Genomic DNA, 23,580 nt, shown 5'->3' on the forward strand with positions numbered 1-23,580 from the left:
GGCCCAGCGGCGGGTGCGCGGCACGCTGGCAAGTTGGTCGGGCAGCCCGCGAACTCTGCGCGCCTGCCCTCTGTGGAGGGGCATCCCCACTCCGTGTGCCCCCCCCCAGCAGCTTGCTCATCCTGACCCAGGCACCTGGGCGACCGGCTCCCGGGGACTTAGGCTGAGCACGGTTGTTGGCCAGCGGGTCGGTAGCTGGTGCGCAGCTTACTTGGACGCAGTTAAATGGAGGTGTTCGACTCAGTGCTTCTCCATACCACAATGCTCAAGTTAGAAATTGGGGGTTTGCATCATTAGCAGTGGGCCCTGTGCGTTCTTTTGTTTCTGTTTTTTGACTTGTTTTTAATACTCTGATTTAATATTACCATACTCGAGTGAAATCATGGAAACCCAGTAGACGCCTTTCTGGGAGGCAAGCTCAAAAACACTGAGGGAAAAAATGGTGCCAGCAGTGATTGCATCCAGCTATGCAATGCTGACATCTCTTAAGAAACACCTCATCTTCCTTCCTTTACAAAAGCGGTTCACTAAGGGTTAGGTGAATACTTGAACAAATAAACTGCCAAGAAGTGGGAATGTTTGGCATGTTTGTTGGAAGCTAGTGTTTTTTCATTGGATGGGATCTGCTACTTCTGTGTGAGGATAACAGGAAACCACCTTTCTTTCTCCTTTGAGAAGAAATCAGTTGAGGGACAGGAGACAGATCATCGGTGACTTATTGTAGAAAGGAATTACTTGAACCTTGATATGTGATAAGAGTCTTGTCTTGGGCAGTTTGAATCAGGTTCATGAAAAATTCAGATGTCATCGCCTTAACTCTAGCATCTGCTCGGCTTGCAGTATGGAAATGCAGGAGCAAGGCAGCGTTGGCTGTTACTTATTCACTCTGCAGCTCTGTTTCCTGAAATATTCAGATGCTTTACATATTTATATGCAGCTGCTTACTTCTCTGTGAACCCTTCATATCTGAGAGTATCTTAAGCTATTTAGCCACAGTAATTTCTGCTAGTAGTCTAAATGGATTTAAAAAATGCACAGAAATCTCTTATTTCTGGTAATTACTTTTATTGGTTCTGTACATGACCTAATCACATGTGTGGGAAACAGAACTAAGTTTTCAATGCTATAAGCCTGTTATACTGTGCTTTGCAGAAGAACTTGTATGTTTACTTAGTTGTCATTTTGGATGATGGTAATTTCCATACGCACACAAACATGCCTCCCTGGGGCAGGGGTGTGAAGATGCTGTTCTCAGCACTGCTTAATACACAGTGTTCCTTGCCTCCAGAGGCTTTCCAGGTTTGTTACGATGAGAAAGAGGTAATAGAAAGAGGTAATAGAAAGAACAGACAAAAAGAAAATTGGGTCTGATGGCGAGGAGAAGGTGGTAGTAAATATGAATAGCAGGTCTTCAGAGTGTCCTGCTCTTTCAGAACCAAAATTGTGATGAATGTGATTTCTAATCTACCTTTTCTTGTTCTTTCCTCCTATCTAGGGAGCTTCTGTGAAGAATTTGCTGAAAGCAGATGCGTGTGACTTTTTCTGCATGAAGACTCTCAAACTGGATTACTTAACAATATGACTTAAGCATGTATCCTCTATTATTTTGATCCTTAAACATGATTAGGGTTGTGTGTGAAATTTAACCTGTTTCTGATGAGTGATCTAGACATGAGTTTACATCGGCAAATGGGCTCTGATCGGGACCTGCAGTCTTCTGCTTCCTCTGTGAGTTTGCCTTCAGTTAAAAAGGCACCAAAGAAAAGAAGAATTTCCTTGGGCTCTCTTTTTCGGAGAAAAAAAGACACGAAACGCAAGTCGAGGGATTTAAATGGAGGTGTCGATGGAATTGCAAGTATTGAAAGCATTCATTCAGAAATGTGTACAGACAAGAACTCTGTTTTCTCCACGTGTACCTCTTCCGACAATGGAACAACCTCTAGCGGCAAACCAAGCGGAGACTTCATGGAGTGCCCCCTGTGCCTTTTGCGGCACTCTAAGGACAGGTTCCCAGAGATCATGACTTGCCACCATAGATCTTGTGTGGATTGCTTGCGTCAATATCTCCGGATAGAAATCTCTGAGAGCAGAGTTAATATTAGCTGTCCAGAATGCTCAGAACGATTTAATCCTCATGATATTCGTTTGATATTAAATGATGACGTCTTGATGGAAAAATATGAAGAGTTTATGCTTAGGCGATGGCTAGTTGCGGATCCTGATTGTAGGTGGTGCCCAGCTCCAGATTGCGGGTATGTTTTTTGGATTTTTTTCTCATTTTTCCATTCAGTCTAGTAAGCCATGCAGAATTTCTTAATATCAGTGTTGCTGAACCATTTCGTGTATATATCTGCTTTATCCAAATATTTGATATTTTTTTTAAATAGAATTGATACAACTGCAACATAACAGTCATTTCATTATAATTAGATGTTTACATAGATGGTATAGATTGGATGATTACCTAGACTGGATGAACATAAATGCAATACATGAAACTATAAATATCTATAGTATTATGCTTTTTGAAAAGTTAATTGCTTTGCTTTAATATTTTGCTGTGTGTTTTACCAGTAGCTAACAAAGGGAGAATTCCTTAAAGAACAAAATCCTTCCCTAAGTAGAATTTTTTTTTTTTCTCTGTAGAGAGAATTTCGGTGATTTTGTGAAACTTGGCAGGTGGTTGCTATGTATCTGCTATGAAAAAGATCAGATACTGCACTACCAAGGCAACAGTGCAAAGCTCAGACTAAAAAAAAAAAATCTGAAAATCAGGTCAAATGCTAGTGGTAAAAGTACTATACTTTTAACTTAGTCCATTTGTTAAAGCATCTTTTAACTATGAAATATGATTGAAGATTTTTTTGGAATAGAAAGCGCGCTCCAGCTTCAGATATCTTCTATCTTGTGGCTGCTTGAGATACCACTTGTTACCTGTAAACAGGATTCTGATGTAAGATCATAATCAGCTAGTTTCTGCTTATTTTCAGAGGTAGTAGTGTTTTAACATTTTAATATTTAAACAGTTCTGCAACCATGCTGAATTCTGACATGAGTAGGCTGAATACTACTATGCTTTCAAACTTAAATGTTATATTAAAAAATCATATTTTAAATGAAATAGAATTTTGCTAATATGGGTCAAAAGCAGGGCCTGGAGAAGTGATGGCTCCTTAAGTCTTCCAGGAAAAACTCACTCCAAGCGAAGAACTTGGAAGAGAGTTCAGAGCTGAATGTCAAAATGTCAGCAAAATGGATGGCACTGGGCTTGAGCAGAGGAGGACTGACTCGAGAGAGGAATAGTTTGCATGAATTTTTAAGTCGCGTGGCAAGAGTGCAACAGCTTGCTCATAATATTGTGATACTGTGAAAGAAAACGTAATGGAAAGCAGTATTTGATAGGCAGAAATATGCTTTGCTCTGAATTCTCTGAATTCTGCTGTTATGAACAAACTGCAGTTTTCCTAGGTAGGAGGAAGTACACAAGAAGTTGGCTGTGCTTTCTGTTGCACCATGTGCCTGTAATTCACAGGTAGTCTGTTCAGTCAAGTATTGAAAAAGACTCTCAAGTACAGTATTTATTTAATGGAGATTTTTCACCTTGCTTATTTTCTGTCCCTCAGTTTTCTCATCTGTTTTTTTTAAAAAAAGTGGAGAATACCATCTTAAATTTTCTAAGTGTTCAGGAACAGTTACGATAACTGCTGTAGATAATGCCATTATAAAATTGGGTCTTCAGAACAAAGTTCAAATTCTGTGCAATTATCTGTGGGCCATAGCAGTATATTAGTGTAAAGCAAAATATTTTAATAATTGTACTATAACTTCTTACCACCTGCTCTGTACTCTGAGGATGGAGTCCTTTAAGAAAACACAGTATAAACTGTGTCAATGTTCTTGTGTGAGGGAAACAAACTAATACTATATGGGCAACCTTAGCTATACCTTTGATGGCATGGCTTTGTTGTGATGTTTTTGTGTGATAGGGAGCTGCTTTACACAGATGAATTCTGGTTTTTATGCCCAGAAAGTACATCCTCCCTGAACTCTCATTCCTGACTAGAAATCAGATGGAGTTCGTCACTTGGCTACTTACTTTTCAACAGGGCCGTTCCTAGGTTGTCATCCTAAAGAAGCAAGAGTTCACATGATCAAGTTTTATCTTGCTCCTGTTCTCCCTCAAGTGCTTTTGAAGCACTGCAGCTGTGTTTGGTGGGGGGGTAGAGCACTCAGCATCAGTTAAGTTACTAAGAGTTTTGTGAAAAAAACACTTAAAGGGAGACCCATAATACCACGTCCAGTGAGAGAAAGGACTGCACAGAAAGCCTGCAGTTACCTGTTAAATTTGGCCTTCTGGGCAGCCCCAGGAGCAGTGTCTGGCCCATCAGTGTGCTGCAGCAGGGGGTCTGCCGCAGCACCCGCAGCAGCACCCTGGCGCTGCCCCAGCTGTTAGCTAGGGGAGACGGGAGAAAGCACGTGGTAGCGGGCAGTGTGAAGTGAGAAGCGACGTAGAAAGTAGTGATGGTGATTTCATGTGATCGAAAGAAGGAATTGTGCGGAGGTGAGATTTAGGGGAGCAAACACTAGTCAGCTTTTCACTAAACAGCTCCTATTAACAACCATCGTTTAAAGACCAGATATGCCACATACAAGATGCAAAGACTTCAGATCAGCAGACATTTAATGACTGTGTGGTGCAACAGTAGGCATACTTTTCTAATCGTTTTGGCAACTGTATTTAACTTGTACAGTACCTGATCAAAACTGAAAGGTTATTTGCCTCTGATCGGTTTTGGATGTGTAATGCCGGCAGAATGCGTTAGGGTTCTGACGGTACTGGCCTAGTTCTAGTGCAAGTCAAGATGTTCATGAAGGACCTAGATGGAATACACTTAATTTGCAATTAATCCCAAAGTAGGAGAGCTGCAAGAACTTTTAGAGGGACAGGATTATTTACTAAAGCTCTCTTGAATGTTAGAAATAAATACTGTCATAAACAGGAAATCCATGCAAAGTACTGCATTTTGGTAGGAGTAACTTACTGCACAAATAGAGGGAGAAGTGAATGGATGATGCACACATAGTGTTTTCACTCTCCTCAGTATGGATGAAACATCCAGTATAATACAGTTTCAGATTTTGGGAATCACATTCGGTAAAGACCCTGGCCAGATAAAGAAAAAATAAATAAGTAAAAACTTTGTTCCCTGAGAAAAGATTCATGGAGGGGGAAAAAGCAGGGGAAGCTAAATTAGTCTAGAGTAATGGCTTTCTACATCCAGGCCCTCTGTGTTATTTCTCAGGAAACCACAAATAATGATTTAAGAAGTGTATATCTCTTTTTCATCTGTCTTCCACTCTTTTGGGGCAAAAATGGGTTTGTAGAGCAATAAATAAAAGCAGAAAATAGTTAGTCCTAGAGAAGGCAAAATTGGAAGGACAGAGATCTTGAAATGTATTTAAAAAAAAAAAAAAAGTCACTGTAATTTAAGTGTACTACTACTTCTCCTGTCTCAGTGGGGAACTTATGACCTTCCTTTTCACAAGACCAAGTTAGATTAGGTTGAGAGAAAAGCTGTTGCAATAGTTGTGCCCTGGGCCAAGTTGCCCAAGAGCTGCGGGGTCTCCAGAGCTGAAGCAGGCTGATGCCAGCAGAGGTCCATGTCGCTAGGTCTTTCTGACCCTGGTCTCCTCCATCCTCAGCTTTTCTTGCAAACTAAAGTGCATCCAAACCATAAGCGATAATCGAAATACCGTAAAAGTAACATAGCCTTTGGTCCAGCTGCAGACTATTTGCTATGGCTTTGTAGGGCACACTTGCAAATAGCTGCACCTTCCTTGGGGAACGCAGAGGGGAAAACCTCTTGGGCTTGCTTCCAGATTAATTTTGGGGGGAATTATATTTCACCATGTAAATTTTCAGATGTCATTTTGATGAGCCTGAATGAATTGGTATTCCAGATGTGTTCTGTCCTTTATTCTGGCTGAATTATTTAATATTTTTGCTCTGGAATTACACTCCTGACATTATTAGCAGAGAACAGTGATTCCTAGATTTTTTTTACCTGTGTCAGCCAAAAAAACGATTGGGCAAAAGAATACAATTTCTTCATTTCCTCCTCTCTTCCCACCCATACATCCTTTCTCCAATGAATCTCTCTTTGCCTCTGCTTTTTGTTTATTTGTCATTATTTTGAATTTGGTGTTTTAGTCCCTTGTTTCAGCCTAACCAGAGGTTTTGGATTTCATGTCTGCTGTAAAATGGGCGCTTCAGAACGCTGAGTTTCAACCTGGCCTCTTGTACGGCTTGATCTACCGTTTGCTCTGACCAGAAAGGTCACTTTCTAAATGTGCACCACTAAATGTATCCCGGCTGGGGAGCGCTTTCAGGGATGCGTCTGTGCTTTATTAGCTACGGGAGGAAGGGTATAAATTGCTCTATCGCTTTGTGGCCTGCACTTAAGGCTTCTGTGATAAAACAGTAGTGACTTTGTGTTGCAGAAACATTTGGATTGGAGTCCCTTTGCGTACGTACGTACAGGAGTGGTTATCTCTTCAGTCGCTTTAAGTGGGAAAATTGAGCTGATTGAATTGGCAACAACGTAGTAGAGTTTAGCAGTTACTGAAACAAAATATATTCAGTTGGAAAGTAGGAAATATTTGAAAATGTCACTTTTATTTGTAGCTACATCATTTATAATCTAAAAGCTTGAAAACTCGTATGTTTTTGTACAACTTCTTGAGGGGAGAACCTCTAGGTGCTGTTTTAAAAGCTTAACAAAAGCAGAACGACTTAACTTTATAGACTTTCAGACCTATCTACTCTAAAATGAAAATAGCTGAATTTGCAGATAAATATTTGAGTGAATACTATATATATACATATATATTTAGTAATCATTATTGATATGGAATATTTCACCTGTATTTTGCACAACTGCTATAAAAGGGGGGGGGACAACAATTAACAACTTAATCTTGTAAAATAAAGTTACCTTCATTTAAATAGCCTTAAACTTAAGCCCTGCTATATTTATAGACATGTTAAAGTCTGTTCAGGGCCACTATTCATATGAATAAAATCTTGCACTTGTTTAGGTGTTCACAAGAAGTATGGTCTTCTACTTAAAATATAGCTATTGTATAAGGTAATTGAAAAAATTACAACAGGTAAGAACTAAGATATATTTAGAGTTAGTATTACTATGAATTTTTATATGTTACCCGTATTTTTCAAAGATATGCCTAAGTGTGCTCCCAAATAAATACATACACATTTTAGTGAATTTTCCAAAAGCAGTTCTGAGACTCATGAGCACAAATCATGTGAACTTCAAAATGCAAACCTTGATGAAAGAATTAGTGATTCATGGAAACCACAGTATCGTTGGATAGAATTGTTTGTTTATATAGCATTTGATTAAAAATAATGCAACAGTTTTGAAAGTCTCAGTATTTTTTGGAGTTTTTTAGTCTACAGCATTATTGCAGTAAAGGTGGTAACGAGGCCCTGAATGCTCTATTTCTGCATTTATGGTTTGAAACTTCATGGGAAAATTGTCCAAAAAATGAAATTCTCCTAAAAGCTAGCAAAATAAAATGCTTATGTGTAAAGTACTCACTTCATTGTTTTGATGCTTTAAGATGTAAAGAGTAAATCAATGTTTATTTGAAATAAATACCAGCATGCATGGTAAGAGGCAACCAGTAAAATACCAAAATATCATGTAATGTCAAGTCAGATGCCTTTTCAGTAATAGATTATGTTACAGATGCCTTAGCAGGGATTTTCCCAGCTTATAGAAAGTCTCGGGCTTAGATATGCCCCTAGTGTCTGGGATGCTTTTGAAACTTCTAAAGTTGCATAAATACCTTCTTGTTTTTACCCTCCCTTCCTTCTAAATGGCAGTTGTGACCTTAAATGTTTCAGCACTGTGTTCAGCCTTAACTACAGTATGTTGTAGTACTGTGTGAGGTTTTTAAGGCGGGGGAAAGCCACGTGTTGCATTGATTCATTTTAGTATGTCTGTGCGGTCTTAGTCCAACGCGATGGTGATGTAGTCGTGGAAGACGGAGGTGGTAGGCAGCCTCAGCTGGCATGTCAGCTCCTGACGCTTGCTGCCTCCCTACCTGCTTCAGCTGCTCCTGCAGCTGTCTTGCCAGGTTTGGTCTATAGATAGAACTTTTTTTATTAACAGAAATCTCTTTTGCCCCTCTTGATCGTTCAAGATATGCTGTGATCGCTTTTGGGTGTGCCAGCTGCCCCAAACTTACGTGCGGACGAGAAGGCTGTGGGACTGAGTTCTGCTATCACTGTAAGCAGATTTGGCATCCAAACCAGACCTGCGATGCTGCTCGCCAGGAGAGAGCTCAGAGTCTGCGCCTGAGAACAATTCGTTCTTCCTCTATTAGCTACAGCCAGGAATCTGGAGCAGCAGGTATTTATGGTCAGGATACTGTGTCCATAAAATATCTTACTAGTACCTTTGCACAATTAACTCTAAAAGGAAAGAACAGAACAGTAACATGGCTCCTTTCTCTTTGTGCTTCAGAAATCTAAAATAACAATTTTAGATTTGAGTTCAAGATCTGAATCTCCAGTTTTTGTTAGTAGTATTTGAAATACTTGGTAACCAGAGCTTCAATCTTAGAGGCTTGTCGGCATTTTAAATTCTTTCTCTGTAGCTGAGAAATATGAAGTGTAAAGAACTTACTGCAGAACATCTTGTGTTCAGCAGGCTGACTTCACTTGCTTGCTTGTATCACTTACACACTGGGAACACTTATTTTCTCCACTGTAGGTGAAATTTCATAATGTTGCCAGTAACGAATGCTATTGTAAATAAAACTAAAAACCTGCTGATATTTCACTTTCAAAAAAGACTGTTGGTCTGTTTCCAGCTCTGATGCCCAGCATCTATGTTTGTTTGTTAGTTATATATTCTTACATTTAGGATGGCCCTTGTTCACAGGGAGCTACCTAACTAGTTTCTGTTTTTCAATAAACTGCTTATCTTTCTTGACTAGCAGAGATCAAATGAGTTTAGCTTCTGAAAACTGAATTGGTTTGTAACAAAAAAAAAGGGGAAGTTATTCAGAGCAGCAGTTTGCAGAGCAAGAGTCCAATTTGCTATTGATAAGAATTGGCTTTGAGTTTCACCAAACTTTAATCTATTTGGCAACATTTGTGTATCCTTGACGAAACTAGATAGGCATTAAGGGGAAAGAGTCTCTCTTGCAACTTAAGTTCAGTTAGAGTTCTTAATTCTGTAGTCCAGCTCTAGTATTGGGAGTCTCTAATTCGTTGTTTGTGGTGGCTCATTTTAATAAGGCATCTCATCTTACCTTAAAACTTGGTGTCTTGTCCTAGTGTTTAAATACATTTTAAAATAAAATACATCTTTAATACCACAACTCCCTTTCTTTCCCAGCATGAACAGCAGTATCCCTGCCACATCCACACTGTAAAGAACCCTGTAAATTGCCCAGTTTAGTTATTGCCCTATAGGATGTGTCTGTTTTGCTCTGGGACTAGTTAGGGCGCCATTTCAGTCGCTTGCTGTCCCTGCGCACTAGAGTTTGCGGGGACTATGGTGGAGGCACTCTTTCTGCCCATTCTGCACCTCTGGTATACCTGTACCAGGTATCCCCCTTCTGTTCCTTTGGCCCTACCTAGCAGCACACAGGTAGAAAACTGGGACAAAGAGCATGTTCAGCAAGAGTCTGTCTTTTGCACCAGGAGCTGCAGGTTGGTTTGGCTGCCGTGAGTAAATAGTTTGTCCCGTAGTCCAGATGCTAACCAGTAATGTGAAGTAGCAAAGATCACAACTGTGGTGGTGTCAGTATACAAGAATTTCAGTGTTGCTCAATGGCCCCTTGTTTGTTAATGATACAGCTCGCTGCTTAACCATTTTTTTTTCCAATATTTGACTTGGGAGCAAGGGCTGGCTCCAGAATTTTCTTTTTACTATAATAGTTTTTCCAGCGAATGAGTGTTAAGTAAGGCTGTGAAGAGGAATCAAGAGGAGGCTGGTGATACCAAAGAAACTTATTTAATGTGGAAGGGGAGATGCCTGTAAGATAGGAAGAAGAAATAACACAGTAGGGACTGAATATTCAAGAACAAGATTCATAACAGCATGAAATGTAAAAGAAGATTATATTTAAAGAGACTGTTTTCAGTTCTGTATTAACATACATATTTAATGCCTCACTCTTTAATATATATTGCATTAGGCTTAGAAAATCCTTGAACAGTGTGTGCATTGACTGTTCAGTTACTTGAATGTGATATAGTATGCCTTGTTTTGATTAGTTCTACTCAGTATGAAGTGCACAAATACAAATGGCTATCAAAGAATTCATTACCAAATCATGATCTGTTAAAGCAAATTTATAATAAAGCTTTTCGATCTTTCAGATTAATGGTTCAATGAGTTTTCCCAAGTATCTATCTATATTTTGATTAAATCTGCTTGCCTAAAGAACTGATATGATCTTAATATTTGTTTTTAAACAGCTGATGACATAAAGCCATGCCCACGCTGTGCTGCTTATATAATAAAAATGAATGATGGAAGCTGCAATCATATGACTTGTGCTGTCTGTGGCTGTGAATTCTGTTGGCTGTGTATGAAAGAGATCTCAGATTTACATTATTTAAGGTACGTTTAAGGAAAAAAGCTCAATGTGATTGATAATTTTTCTCTAAAGTGTATAGAGGTAGATTTCTGGGTGCTATAAATTTTTTACTTCCTACTGGAGTAGAGAATCAAAGTTGAAGCATCTGTATCTGAGAATTTAGTTTTCCATGCAAATATTTAAATTAGCAAACTTATTTTTATTTCAGGTTTTATTCCAAGTTTTGTGTGTGAAGTATGTACTTAGTACAACGAATGAAATGTTTTAGATGATGTCTTAATACTGATGTATTGTGTTCATACTAAGCAACACAGCAACTCTGATACCAGCTTACCTGTGAACCACAGATTGGCATGTGTTAGTAAACAATATGCTCCTCACTATGTTGCAAAACATGCTGGAAAGCTGAAAAAAATCTGAAGAAACGGTAATTGATGATTTGGTGTTTGTAACATATGTACCTTGAACCTTTCCAGGAACTGTAGTTCTGTACCTAGTGAGCAGTTCAGTTCTGTACAGTTGTGTAGATTTACTTGCAATTTCTTTACAATTTTCTTACGTCTTCTTACTATTAGCCCATCAGGTTGCACGTTTTGGGGAAAGAAACCTTGGAGCCGTAAGAAGAAAATACTGTGGCAACTAGGGACACTTGTTGGAGCTCCTGTGGGAATTGCATTAATAGCTGGCATTGCTATTCCTGCTATGATTATTGGAATTCCTGTGTATGTGGGACGTAAGGTAAAATGTGCTGCAACTTCTAATCTGCTTCAGGTTTTACCTTTTACATTGTGCAACGTAATATTATGTGTGTTCAGTTGGCTGTCTTCACCAACCTTTTCCGAATAAAAGAAAGGGATTGTTTAGAAAACTTCTGTATAAGTTGTGTACAGGAGAGGCAGTGTTTATCAGAATGTAGTTTCTCTTTTCATATAGGTGGAACAGAATTTCAAAAATTAGATTTCTGTGTTTTGCCATGGAAGTCCTTGCATACTTTTTCAAAATTGCTCTGTTTTTAACCTCTGTTTTCCCCTGTTTTCCTTAGAACTAAAGAATATTCAGGGGAGAGGGAAGGCAAAAGGAAAATCCTTTTTATTTTTCTTAGCAGCAGATAGATGCTAATAGTTCAGTACAAAATTCTACTCCCTTAAAAAAAAGGCATAGGTGTGTGCATGCATGCACACATTTCAGTGTTTATACTTGGCAGCTTGTAAATTGCCTCCAGCCAATCCACCATGTGGAGCACTGCTCAGCACAAGTAGCTAACAGCATCTATTTTGATGTTATTGTTTGTGGGAATTGGCTAGAAATGACCATGTTAACGAGAAGGCAGTTAATATATTTCCTCTCAAAAAAATACCTACTGGCTGCTAGTATAAAGTAAATGACAAATTGCAAGTTAGAATTATCTCTTTTTTTCTTTTTCCCCTCTTTTCAACTACGCCTATTTGTAATTCAGGATAAAGTAGTAAATTATTCACATCATTTGGAAATGGGCTTTTTGAAACGATGGCTTGGTTCAGCAGGTGCTAAATTTTGAGTTGCACGTGCTGGAAGGCTTACTCAGAGGATGTGTTTACTCGTGCTTTTACCAACGTGAATTCTCACAGTGACTGGTACGGGTTTGCGCCTATAATTCTGCGTCTTTTTGTTCTGGGAGATTCTGTCTCTGTCCCACATGAGCTGTTGCTGCTAGACAGGAAGTTTAGAGATTCAGATCTTCCAGTCTATCCTTTCTCAGCCTTTTCTTTCAAACAAGTACTCCTACCTTTTGCTGTGATGGTTTTTGTGACTCTCCCATTCTGTTTTCTCTTATTCCTATACAGTTATTGAATCCTCGTAGAAAATAGGAGGAGAAAGGCAGCTGTTACCTGTTTCCAGTCACAGTGGCATGTTCTGCTTTTCTTGTTCAGCTCTTGGCAGGTCCCTGTCACTGAGCACCTTCCACTTATTAATGATAAAGTCTCACAGTTAATCTGGGAGGCAGCCTCAAGAGAACTTCTCTTTCACCCCACTGCATAATGGTCAGTTCTCTGTTACCCCTGTCAGATGTTTGAGCTTTTCTTCAAAACCTCTGGTGATGGAGATTTCAGTGTCCCTGCAGGTCTAATTGCCCTAATGCATCTGATTTTACTGTCATTTAACACAAATTCTCTTCCTACACTAAATTCTTTTTGCCCTATCTTTAATTGATATCAAGAATCCTTTTGTTTCACAGCATCTTACTACACATTTGATCATTTCTCAGTCCATTTTCATTCTCATCTCTAAGCAGATCCAGTGTTTTCAGGTTTTCTTGGCAAACTATTTTTAGAGCTCTGATTGTCATGTCATTCTCTTCTGGATTTCTTTCCAGATGTTCATACCTCCTTTGGTTTTTGTGCAGTTTGAATACAGCAATGAAGCTGAAGCACTACTACTGATTGTTGAGCTAGCTGAAAAAATACCCTTTCCTGCTCCTTCAAGCAGTAATCCTTGCTCCTTCAAGCAGTAATCCTCTTTGTATGACTAGCAGTTGTCTCTTTCTCAACAACATGCTATTTTGATTGTACATATTCTAAATCCTATCCATTTTCCCACTGTGCTAGTACGTAGGCAATTGTTCTCTTCCCAAGTGAAATCTTGCACTTGCTCCCGTTGTGTTGCACCTTAGTCATTTCAGGCCGTTCTTTCAGTTTGTCAAGACTAGTGTGAATTTAGGCATTCTTGCAGCCCTGTTAAGGTAAGTATTATCCTAAAAACTTAACACACCTGTTCTCCTCCTTCCATCTACCAGGTGAATGAAAATGTTGAATACTTGTGGATCCACAGCAGACCTCTTGGGGAAAAGTGTAGGGGGAAGAGTTTCAACTTGGGGAGTGAAAAAAAATTAATGACCACTCTGGTATTTTCTGTCAGCTTTGTATTAAGCTGATAGTAACTTCCTGTAAAACATTTTTCAGTCCAGACCATTCTGTTTGAGTGTTATACAAGAAAATGTCAATTTTACCATAGTCAGTGTGTGACATTTGCTGCTTCCCGCCATGCTCAAGGCCAGTTATCCTGTCATAGAAGCAAACAAAATTGACATGATTTCTACTTGTAAAATCTATATGGCCTCATTATTTTCTCCTCTTGCTTTGATGTCTACAGATGCCTGATTTTCAGGAAATTGAAGTTCAGTTTGTTGGTCTTTAATTCCCCAGATCATGTTTTGCACCTTTTTAAAAAATCATGATTGCAGTTTAACCTTTTCCAGTTTTCTCGTGCTTTTTTTTCCCTTAGACAATTTACAACAAATAAATTTTCAAAAATTACCGTTAGTGGCTCTGAAATTGGAGCTGCTGAGGTATTTTCAGATCAACTCATTTAAGTATGCTCTGACCTGCTGTTTTCCTACAGATCTCACTGTTTTGCCACTGGTATTAGTGCTGCCAATCACTTAGCTCACAGTTAATCTTTAGCGAAGATTGAAGAGGAAAAAAAGTTAGGGCTCCAGTTTCATCTGCCGATTGTCTTTACTCTTTGTTAAATAGAAAATATATCCATCTTGATCTTCCTCTTACTAGCAACGTACTTGTAGAATAATTTCTTGGTAACTTTGATGTCCCCTGCTTTGTCTCCTTTACGTTAACCTTTCTGATTTTGTCCTGACACTCTCATGTTGTTCCTTTATACCCATTCATAGTAATCTGACCTACTTGCAGTTTTCTTAATGTTGCTCCTTCTTCAGTAAAGGAAGCTAAGTTGTCCTTTTACAACATTCTGTCTTTCCACTGCATGGGAAGAATCTGTGCTTGTCCTTTTGATAGTTCCCTTGAGGAACTGCTAGTTATCCTTACTTTTTCCTTACTTTTATTTATTTTTATATATATATAATATGTGTGTGTATGCGCATATATGTGTATGCTTCTTGTAATACCTTACCTATCAGTTTTTTGCTGTTATTGAAATCTGTCTTTTTTTCAGCCCAATGTTTTTACTTGGTTATTCTGTTCTTTCTTTCCTTGGGATTCTGAATTCACTTATTTCATGGTCATTCTTAGCTATGTGACCTTCTCATTTCATGTTCTCAATTAGTTGCTCCCTGTAACCACTCCATTACATGAGGGTCGTTGAACACTGGCACAGGTTTTCCGGAGAGGTTGTGGAGTCTCCATTCTCAAGAGATATTCAAAACCTGACTGGACAGGGTCCTGGGCAACCTGCTGTAGGTGATTCTACTTGAGCAGGGGGGTTGGATGAGATGATCTCCAGAGGCCCCTTCTAACCCCACCTATTCTGTGAAATTTTTTTTTTATGTTTAAAATAAATTTGGTAACCTTTATAGATATAATTGTCAGCTGTATCTACCCTTGTTTGGGTAAAATTGTCCATAGTAGTCAAATCCAGTGCTTCAAGTGATCCTGCTAACTGCCCTGTAAAACCTGATCTTCCTGGTTCCTCTAGAAGAGAGTAGGATACAGATTCTAAACCTTTATATATCATTTCTTCCATCCTTACAGCAGTATGAGTAATGAAAATGTACCCTAAAAAAACCCTTCTTCTTTCCTTTCTCAAGATTCACAATCGATATGAAGGCAAAGACATTTCAAAGCACAAGCGAAACTTGGCAATAGCAGGTGGTGTAACCCTGTCCGTAATTGTTTCTCCAGTTGTAGCTGCAGTAACTGTAGGTAAGCAAATATTACTATTTTGTACATTGGTAGCACCTTGCAACCAGAGCTGTATAAGCACTCATGAATAAAGCCCTTAGCTGAGCCAGATAATATAGTTTCCTCTAATAGGTGAGGAAACCAAGGCATAGAAAAGACCTGAAGTGTTTGAGGTTATACATTTGTAGAGGTAGACTAAAAGAAAACCTTTGGGAAATGCTGCATTGTAATGAAGAATTAGAAATAATTTTTATCTTAACTGCAAATTGAAGTTTACACATTGTCACATCTGTCTTTTTAAACAAAAATATTTTAAAGTTTTATAAGAATGACTGCCTAAGAAAAAGCTGGTGCCACAGACTCTGTTCCTACTTAAGTGATTTCATATCAAACTTTGCTCAGCATAGTAGAAAAATATCATCCTTTACATTTAACATTACAGTAATTGATGCACTTTTTACGTTATGCTCTGGGAGTCTATTTGAATTGTTGTATTCTTTCTCACTGGGATTGTTGAGGATAGCATTTGAGGAAAATGTGGCTCTATATTGCAAGATATTTATCTTCTTAGCATGTAGTTTGAAGATCACTGTAAACTAGTCCTGACTTTGAAAGGAGTGGTCTTGCCTAGCACTGTGTTGCTTCTCCTTTGTGCCAGCACAAGCATCTTTACAGTTGTGCAATAAGCTGCTATAGATAACTTATTCACATTAAGACCCCTGATACTTAATTTTAAGCTGTATCAGTTCCCTGGCTCGATTCATTGCACAATCACTTATGGCCCCCTTGTGCCAGAAGTAATGCTCAGACAAGAATGAGTGGCCTTGGGAAGACTGGGCGGCCCCTTCTTGCAAGTACTGGTTTAAATTGGGCCTGAAGCTGTGGCTTTAAACTGTGTGTTAACTGTGATGGACCACTGTGCTAATGCATATATACTCAGATTTCTGTCTATGTTGCATTGCGTTGTTCTCACGTAGCTGTGGTGTCAGAACCTAGGAGGTGCTAAATGGGTAGCGAGACACAGTCATCTCATGGATATATTCATAGATCTACTCTAACTCATGATTTAGAGCTGTTTCTTATTCCTGAGTAGAGATAAATCTTGGCTTTTAGGGGAAAGGGTTGTTTTGTGGGGTCTTTACTCTTGCACTTTTGCCAATAACACATGGCCTCCAGTCTCAGAGCATAAAATGGCTTACCAAAATAATCACCCTGAGGAATGTGAATTTCTTCCTTGAATTCTGAGGAATTTCTAGTAAAAGGAACTCCTTATAACTGGAACCCCTAATTTAGATTAGACTGGGGAGCCTTTGCATTGGGTCCACAACTGTCCTGGCTTTTTTGGAATGTGCCTGCTTGCCATTTTAACTCTACCCTTTTTTTGTACCTTCCATGTACTTCCATCAGCAAAGCTTTAAATGGCTTAATTCATATGCCAAAAGAGTAGCTTTCACAGTTCACTAGAAGTGGTGGAATAAATGCATGTGCATATCTATGTGCAGTTTAGCCCAGTGCCTTTCACAGTTTTCCCTTACCTCTCCCCTTACTCCCTGGAATTGATTCAATTAAAAAAATTTTAATTATGAATGTTTTTCTTTAAAGAAAACAATGCAATACAATAAACATGAAAATACCATGGTAATAATCATGTTAAGTCCTGTTAAATCAATAACAAAATCCTGTCTCACTTCAGTGAATACAAAATCAAGCCCCTTATTAAAGGTAATAACGTTTTTAGTTGAATGACATTTGAAACGGATCTGTGCTATTTCTGCTTCTCAGGTGGAACGTTATTAACAGGCCCTGATGGGGCTTATATGAACCTTTTAAGTATCAAGTATTTTCATTTTGTTTGTAAAAGATGTTATAGACATACTAGAAGTATTAATTCATCCAGCATTATGCTGCTTTGCCTACCAGTGCTGATGGAGGACCTTCTGCCTGCTGAAAGTACTTTCTTATTATTTCATCTTAGTGACTTACCAATATTTTATAATTTCTCTCACTCTGGAATTTTTTTCAGCTGTAAAGTAGTAAGTAGTTATGGAATCTCTTTTTTATAAAAGATTCGGAAAAAGTTCTTACATTGAATAAAAGGCTTTGTGCTTTCTTCTGTAGGTATTGGTGTTCCCATTATGCTGGCTTATGTGTATGGAGTTGTTCCGATTTCACTCTGCCGAAGTGGAGGATGTGGAGTGTCAGCAGGCAACGGAAAGGGTGTCAGGATAGAATTCGATGATGAAAATGATATAAATGTTGGTGGAACAAATGCAGCTGTAGGTAAGAAAATTCAGTGATTTATTTTCTATAAATCTGGGCTTTGTGCCCAGGTTTACTGTACTTGGTCATACACGCCAGAGTGTTTATTTTCAGAAGAGATACTGTACAGTTAGGGCTATCTCCACTCTTTTTTGAAAGACCCATTCTCAGCTGAGGGGAGCACTTCCCTGTGTTCGTGCTGTGCCGTGGTGTAATACCAGTTCCTGCTCACTTGAGCATAGAACAAGACAATCCCAGTCCTATTATGTGTTGCATTCTGTGCAATTTTTTTTGTGCTGTCAACACAACACTAAGTGAAAGATAACAACTTTCTCATTCTTAATCTGAATTAAATGCAAATATGTGCCTTTCAGGCAATAAAAAGCACTATCGTATTGTCACTCCCTTTCACCATCTAGTGCCTCTGGAGTAATTCTTTAGCAGAGAAAGTTTCTCTCTGAAGCGGGCATGCATTAATTTCTTAGAACGCAGTCTTACAATTTGATCTGCATGACCAAAAACTACCTGAGCACCCTACTTCTGTTTCCCTTCCTTTCCAATACACCACAAGATCTCAAAAGTGCAGAAACACAGCACATACAGCCTAATCTTATGTTAGACTAGTCAAGAGAACAGAAGGGTTTTATTTTCAGTCTTTTTAGTCAGCTCTCAGAGTGGAAATTCAACATAGTGGCGCATTCAAGTGCTTAGTCATTTTAATCAAAGGCAGACTTATTTGATGTCCTTTCCCTAGGTAAAACTTGCAAGATAAATTAACACCTTTTTCAAAATACTGGTCTGTGGTAGCTGTTAGCTTTCATCTTTTTATCTCTAATGGGGAAGCTAAATCCTTTTAGCTGCTAATCTGGTGCTTTTCTTTTTTAATTACACAACAGTACTCTTAGTCATAGGATCTCTGAGTCCCTTCACTCCATGCTACCTGTCTTGTATGTGGTTAACTTTTCAGCAACTTAAGTGCGGGACATCAGGCATAACTGTTACAGCAACTCCAAGGAATGCACCATTTTTTGACAAAGTTATCTTTTCATCATAGTATGTTCTATAAATCATTTTTCTCAGTGTTATTTCAGAAACAGCTTCCATGGTCACATTCTAGAAACTAGTATGTTCTGCTTCCACGAATGACAAGCCTTCTTTATTTCTGTCTCTAGATACCACGTCAGTAGCAGAGGCACGTCATAACCCCAGCATAGGGGAAGGAAGCGTTGGAGGGCTGACTGGCAGCTTGAGTGCAAGTGGAAGCCACATGGATAGAATAGGAGCCATTCGAGACAACCTAAGTGAAACTGCTAGTACCATGGCACTGGCTGGGGCTAGTATAACAGGGAGTCTTTCAGGAAGTGCAATGGTTAACTGCTTTAACAGGTGAGAGACATGCTTCCTACCATCAGTATCCAGCTCTAAATGTAGGCAGAGATGGTGTTACTAGGTTGTTTTTTTGTCATTTTTAATGTTTAAATGGGTTCTTGTTAAATTAACCGTCTCTGGGAGATAGAGCCAGTTCATCTGTGACAAGTTTATTAACTTCCAAAAGATCCTGCTGGAACACAATCCTCAAAGGAGAATGTGAATCTTTTTTCAGGGTGAGAAGGGCCTGAGGTTTTATTCTCCCACTTTGCAGGAGAGCAGCCTCTCCCCTGGAGTCAGAGGGAAGCACCTCATGTCTGATGCAGTCATGCTCTCAGATGGGAGTGGCTGTCCTTGCTCTCATCTCACTGAAGTTGAACTTGCTTAGCACTGTCCGAGTACCAAATTGTGCCTTCAGGGCACCTAGGTGGAGTGTGAATTCAAAATAGACTTAGGCAGGAGGGCAGGCAGCTTGGCCTCTGCCTCACCGAGGTGACAGCTTTGTGTCACATAGGTAGCCTTACCTCCTATTAATCAGGGCCTTTGTACCCTGAAGAGAAAGGGAGTGTCTTGAAAGAATTGTTAACATTTAGGGTTCAGGATGGAATTTTATCCTTAAGAAAATAGATAGTGTTTAGCACCTGATTTAAGAAATCCAGAATTCCAGGGTATATAGGGTAATAAGGGCAGAACAACATCTAGAGTTTCCTTATGCTTGGGCTGATTCTTCAATCTGCGACTCTTGACTGAGGTACACAATCCTCTTCTTTAAAGAACTGAGAGAGGAAAACAAAAAAAAAAAAAATACATATAGTTCATTGTCGGAACATAGCTATACCAGGAATTTGGAAACAAAGTTTGAAATTGTATTTTAAATTCATTTCTGCTTTATCTGCTCAGCCCAAACTTAAGAGTGCTCAGGTTTCTATTGTTCCTGTTGCAGTTGATACGTAATGAACAGTTCTATGCTTGTTATTTGATTAGTAATATTTGTGCAGCAGGACAGAGATGGGAACTATAAAGTCTTTAATTTGTGTATCCTTCTGATCGTGTTTTCCATTTTTACAGTACAGGACGTTATCTGTAAAAGAATTGTAGCTTAGTCTGGAAGTTTTTCTTGTAAATCTCAGGGAAGAGAGAATCTACAACTTCTTGTTAATGTGCAATGTTTTGCTTTGTTGGGAAATTTGTTTATTGTTTTTGTTTTTCTCAGTTAGAAAATAGACACTTTTTGACTCTAGTAAGAGGAGAGCCTCTTACAGCAGGGAAAAATATGCCAATCTGTGGAGTAACTAATCAACTGTACTTAATATAGAAGGGTGGAGAAACTTTACAAGGTGATGATTTTTAACTAGGATGCTTTAACTGCTGTAGCAGTATATGCAACTTTTTTTTTTTTTTAAACTTTCCAAGATTGGAAGTACAAGCAGATGTGCAGAAAGAACGATACAGTCTGAGTGGAGAATCTGGCACTGTTAGCTTGGGAACGGTTAGTGACAATGCCAGTACCAAAGCAATGGCAGGATCCATTCTGAACTCCTATATCCCTTTGGACAGGTAAGAGAAACGTGGTAAAAATAGAAAATTAATAAGCCTTGCTTATTAAAGGATATTTTAAGGATGCCTCAGCTATTCTACTTTAATACTTACCCTTTGAAACTACAAACTTTGTTTGTTTCAAATTGAATTGCATGTGACTGCTTTATTTGTTGGCTGTATCAGTGATCAAGTAAGGATATTTTTCCCAAGAGAAACACAATCATTGTACCTCGAAAGCAGTTGATCTTTCAGACTTTGTGTTTCTCTCTGGGATTTTCTTTTTCTTTTTGGGGGATTAAATACTTCCTTTAGCTTTTTTCTAAAACAAGCTACATCTCTAACTTTCTACTGCTACGTATTTTGGAAAGCAGCAAGGGTTTGTTTGGCTGTGTTGGTTGGCCTCTCTTAAAGAAGACTGCTTACACTCACATATTCTTTCTTCTTCTAGGGAAGGCAACAGTATGGAAGTGCAAGTGGATATTGAATCAAAGCCAGCCAAATTCAGACATAACAGCGGAAGCAGTAGTGTTGATGACGGCAGTGCTGCAGGTCGTAGTAATACTGGTTGTTCATCAGCCTGCTTGCCAGAAAGCAAATCTAGTGCCACCAAGTGGTCCAAAGAAACAACAGCTGGAAAAAAATGCAAAGGTAAACTGAGAAAGAAAAGTAGCATGAAGATAAATGAGACAAGAGAGGACATGGATGCTCAGCTGTTGGAACAGCAAAGCACAAACTCCAGTGAATTTGACTCTCCCTCTCTTAGCGATAGTATTCCATCTGTAGCTGATTCTCACTCAAGTCATTTTTCTGAGTTTAGCTGCTCAGATATGGAAAGTATGAAAACTTCCTGTAGCCATGGTTCCAGTGATTATCATACTCGCTTTACCACAGTTAGTGTTCTCCCAGAGGTAGAAAATGATCGCTTGGAAAACTCTCCCCACCAGAGTGGAATTCCTGCACTTGTTCCAACAGCTCCAAGCACTGATGTTCCGCAGCTGAGTTATATTGCTGAAGAAAGCATTAATAACGGATCTTCAACAGATGTAGATTTAGGTATCGGTGAAACACTGAAGGAAACAAACAATAACCATTCACAACATGCTGTGGAATTAAGCACTGCAATTCAGACTGAAATTTAAGCCTATAAGTGCTGCAAAAACATTTACCACTAAAGAACCCTGTCTGAAAGCTGGTTGAATTACATGCGACTACCATAAGTTCAGGTAACCAGCAGAAGCAAGGTTTTGATACAACTGCATTTTGTATGTACCTGTCTAATAAGGGAGAATACTTCATATGGATCTTACAGACCTATGTGAAGAGATATGAAGGCTTTAACAAGTGCATTACAACAGTACAATTAAGTCCATGTTTTGTATTTTTGCCACAACTTTGCTTGAAAGCATATACTTGGTGTATTTAGGTAAAATTGGCTAATTCATAATATGTTAAATGCTAAAATGAATACTATTTCCTGCACTGTTCACTTGACAAATATGGGGTTTGGGATAAATGGGTGTTAGCTAAGCAGTAGTAACTTAAAACGAAACCGTTCTAGGGTGAACTCTAGTTAAGGGAAACAAGTTTTGCAGAGACCTATACCAACACACTTCAGCAATGAATATTTGTAATGATCATTATGGTTCATAACTGGACACGTATTTAAAGTGCATGTAGAATGAATCGCATATTCTCAGATGGGTGTAGCCTGTGTCAGATGCGTTTATGTGTGTGTACACTTTGAGCAAGGTTATGGCATTTTACATAATTTTGAAGTAGAAGAAATTGGTACTTGATATATGGTAGAAAGGAGACGTCACCTATGAAGAACAGTGGGATTACTTATTTATTCATGCAACCAACCATGCAGCAGATAAGGTTACTATATATTGTATAAAAACTGTAAAGAATCCATTGATTTATAAACATTGTAGAAAATAAGTTGCAGTCACCTTTCATTGGGGGGGGCGGGCAGGGGGGAAACGGTGCCCCACCAATTCTTGGTGCCTTTGGAAAAGACTGGGTTTTAAGTGCCTGGTCGTTTGAGGATTTTACTGTAATGTTCTTCAGAATGTCCTCTTTGGCCACCTTGGATCACAAAAGAAAATTCTAGTGAATAAAATGACTGTGGTAGATAAATGTATAATAATAATGAAGTATTAGCCTACCAAAGACACACTCAGGCTTTAGTGGATGACTTCCGTATGACATCTCTTTGCAAGACATGCATATCTTCAGTCCCAGAATCAAAGTGCAGTGCAATGATTGCACAAATGCAAAGATGGATTCCAAATATGCTGGCTTTTTTCTTTTCCTTTTTTTTTTGCATATGGAAGATGTACAGCTGAACACAAGCTGAAAATGGCCAAAGCGCCTGCACTGTTAACATTTTTTTGCTAGGTAATTCACTAAAATGGAGAAAATTGTGAATATCAGAATAACAGTTAACAATGTTCCGTCTTGTGTTTCTTGTAAGTATTGCCACTATGGTGCTACTGGAAGTTTGGTCGGATAAAAAGAAAATACCATGAGCTGCAGTCCTCTTCCATGAGTTATCCTCACCAGTTTCATTAATACGCTTATAACACTAGTGCCAGTTACATTATTTGATAATGCTTGTTATAGTATTTGTATATTTGCAATTCAGTTTTGCTCAATAATATGCGTGTAAACTGCATATCTGAAATAAATGTCTAAATACTAACTTCTAGTTGTCCTTTCTTTGATGTGCTTGATAGCCTTATAAAAACGGTGTGTGTCCCCGGAAGGCCCTTTTTCCTGTAAGGTGCCGCCCACTGTCATCTCTTGCCTTCAATTGTGCTTGTTTTGTCAGGTGCGCTTTGGAGGTTGAAAACTTTAATAGTTTGAAATATAAGTCCTAAAGCTAGTTGCATTTTTTTGTAAGATTTCAACATGATTTCTTTTCATCTTACACAGTAGCAATCTGAGTTGCCTCTGCAGCAGGCAGGACAGTAAATGGTTTTCTGAGAGCACATAGCTCTGATGTATGTATATTACTCTGTTTAAAAAGTTGTACGTAGTACAAATGGGTGACTATGATCAGACTGCTGAAGTAAACTAAAACTCCACTTTCTCGACCTGGAGCAACACTGTTACTGATTCACTTGGTCTGTAAGACATT

At 38.8% G+C, this 23,580-nt stretch overlaps 1 protein-coding gene across 9 annotated transcripts in view; it reads left to right on the forward strand.

Moving 5' to 3' along the window:
• RNF19A (ring finger protein 19A, RBR E3 ubiquitin protein ligase) overlaps positions 1 to 23,142 on the forward strand; it is a 58,672-nt gene extending 35,530 nt beyond the window's left edge. For all 9 annotated transcript variants that reach the window (XM_064507660.1, XM_064507662.1, XM_064507658.1 and 6 more), the window contains 9 exons: positions 1,496 to 2,252; positions 8,230 to 8,438; positions 10,520 to 10,664; positions 11,217 to 11,379; positions 15,179 to 15,293; positions 17,391 to 17,552; positions 18,704 to 18,917; positions 20,313 to 20,456; positions 20,887 to 23,142. In XM_064507660.1, the coding sequence (XP_064363730.1) occupies positions 1,657 to 2,252; positions 8,230 to 8,438; positions 10,520 to 10,664; positions 11,217 to 11,379; positions 15,179 to 15,293; positions 17,391 to 17,552; positions 18,704 to 18,917; positions 20,313 to 20,456; positions 20,887 to 21,577 (2,439 nt within the window). In that variant the 5' untranslated portion in view covers positions 1,496 to 1,656 and the 3' untranslated portion in view covers positions 21,578 to 23,142. The remainder of the gene's footprint in view (positions 1 to 1,495; positions 2,253 to 8,229; positions 8,439 to 10,519; positions 10,665 to 11,216; positions 11,380 to 15,178; positions 15,294 to 17,390; positions 17,553 to 18,703; positions 18,918 to 20,312; positions 20,457 to 20,886) is intronic.
• Positions 23,143 to 23,580: the final 438 nt, after the last annotated feature.

The sequence above is a fragment of the Dromaius novaehollandiae genome, chromosome 2 (genome assembly GCF_036370855.1).
Source record: "Dromaius novaehollandiae isolate bDroNov1 chromosome 2, bDroNov1.hap1, whole genome shotgun sequence".
Lineage (NCBI taxonomy): Eukaryota > Metazoa > Chordata > Aves > Casuariiformes > Dromaiidae > Dromaius > Dromaius novaehollandiae.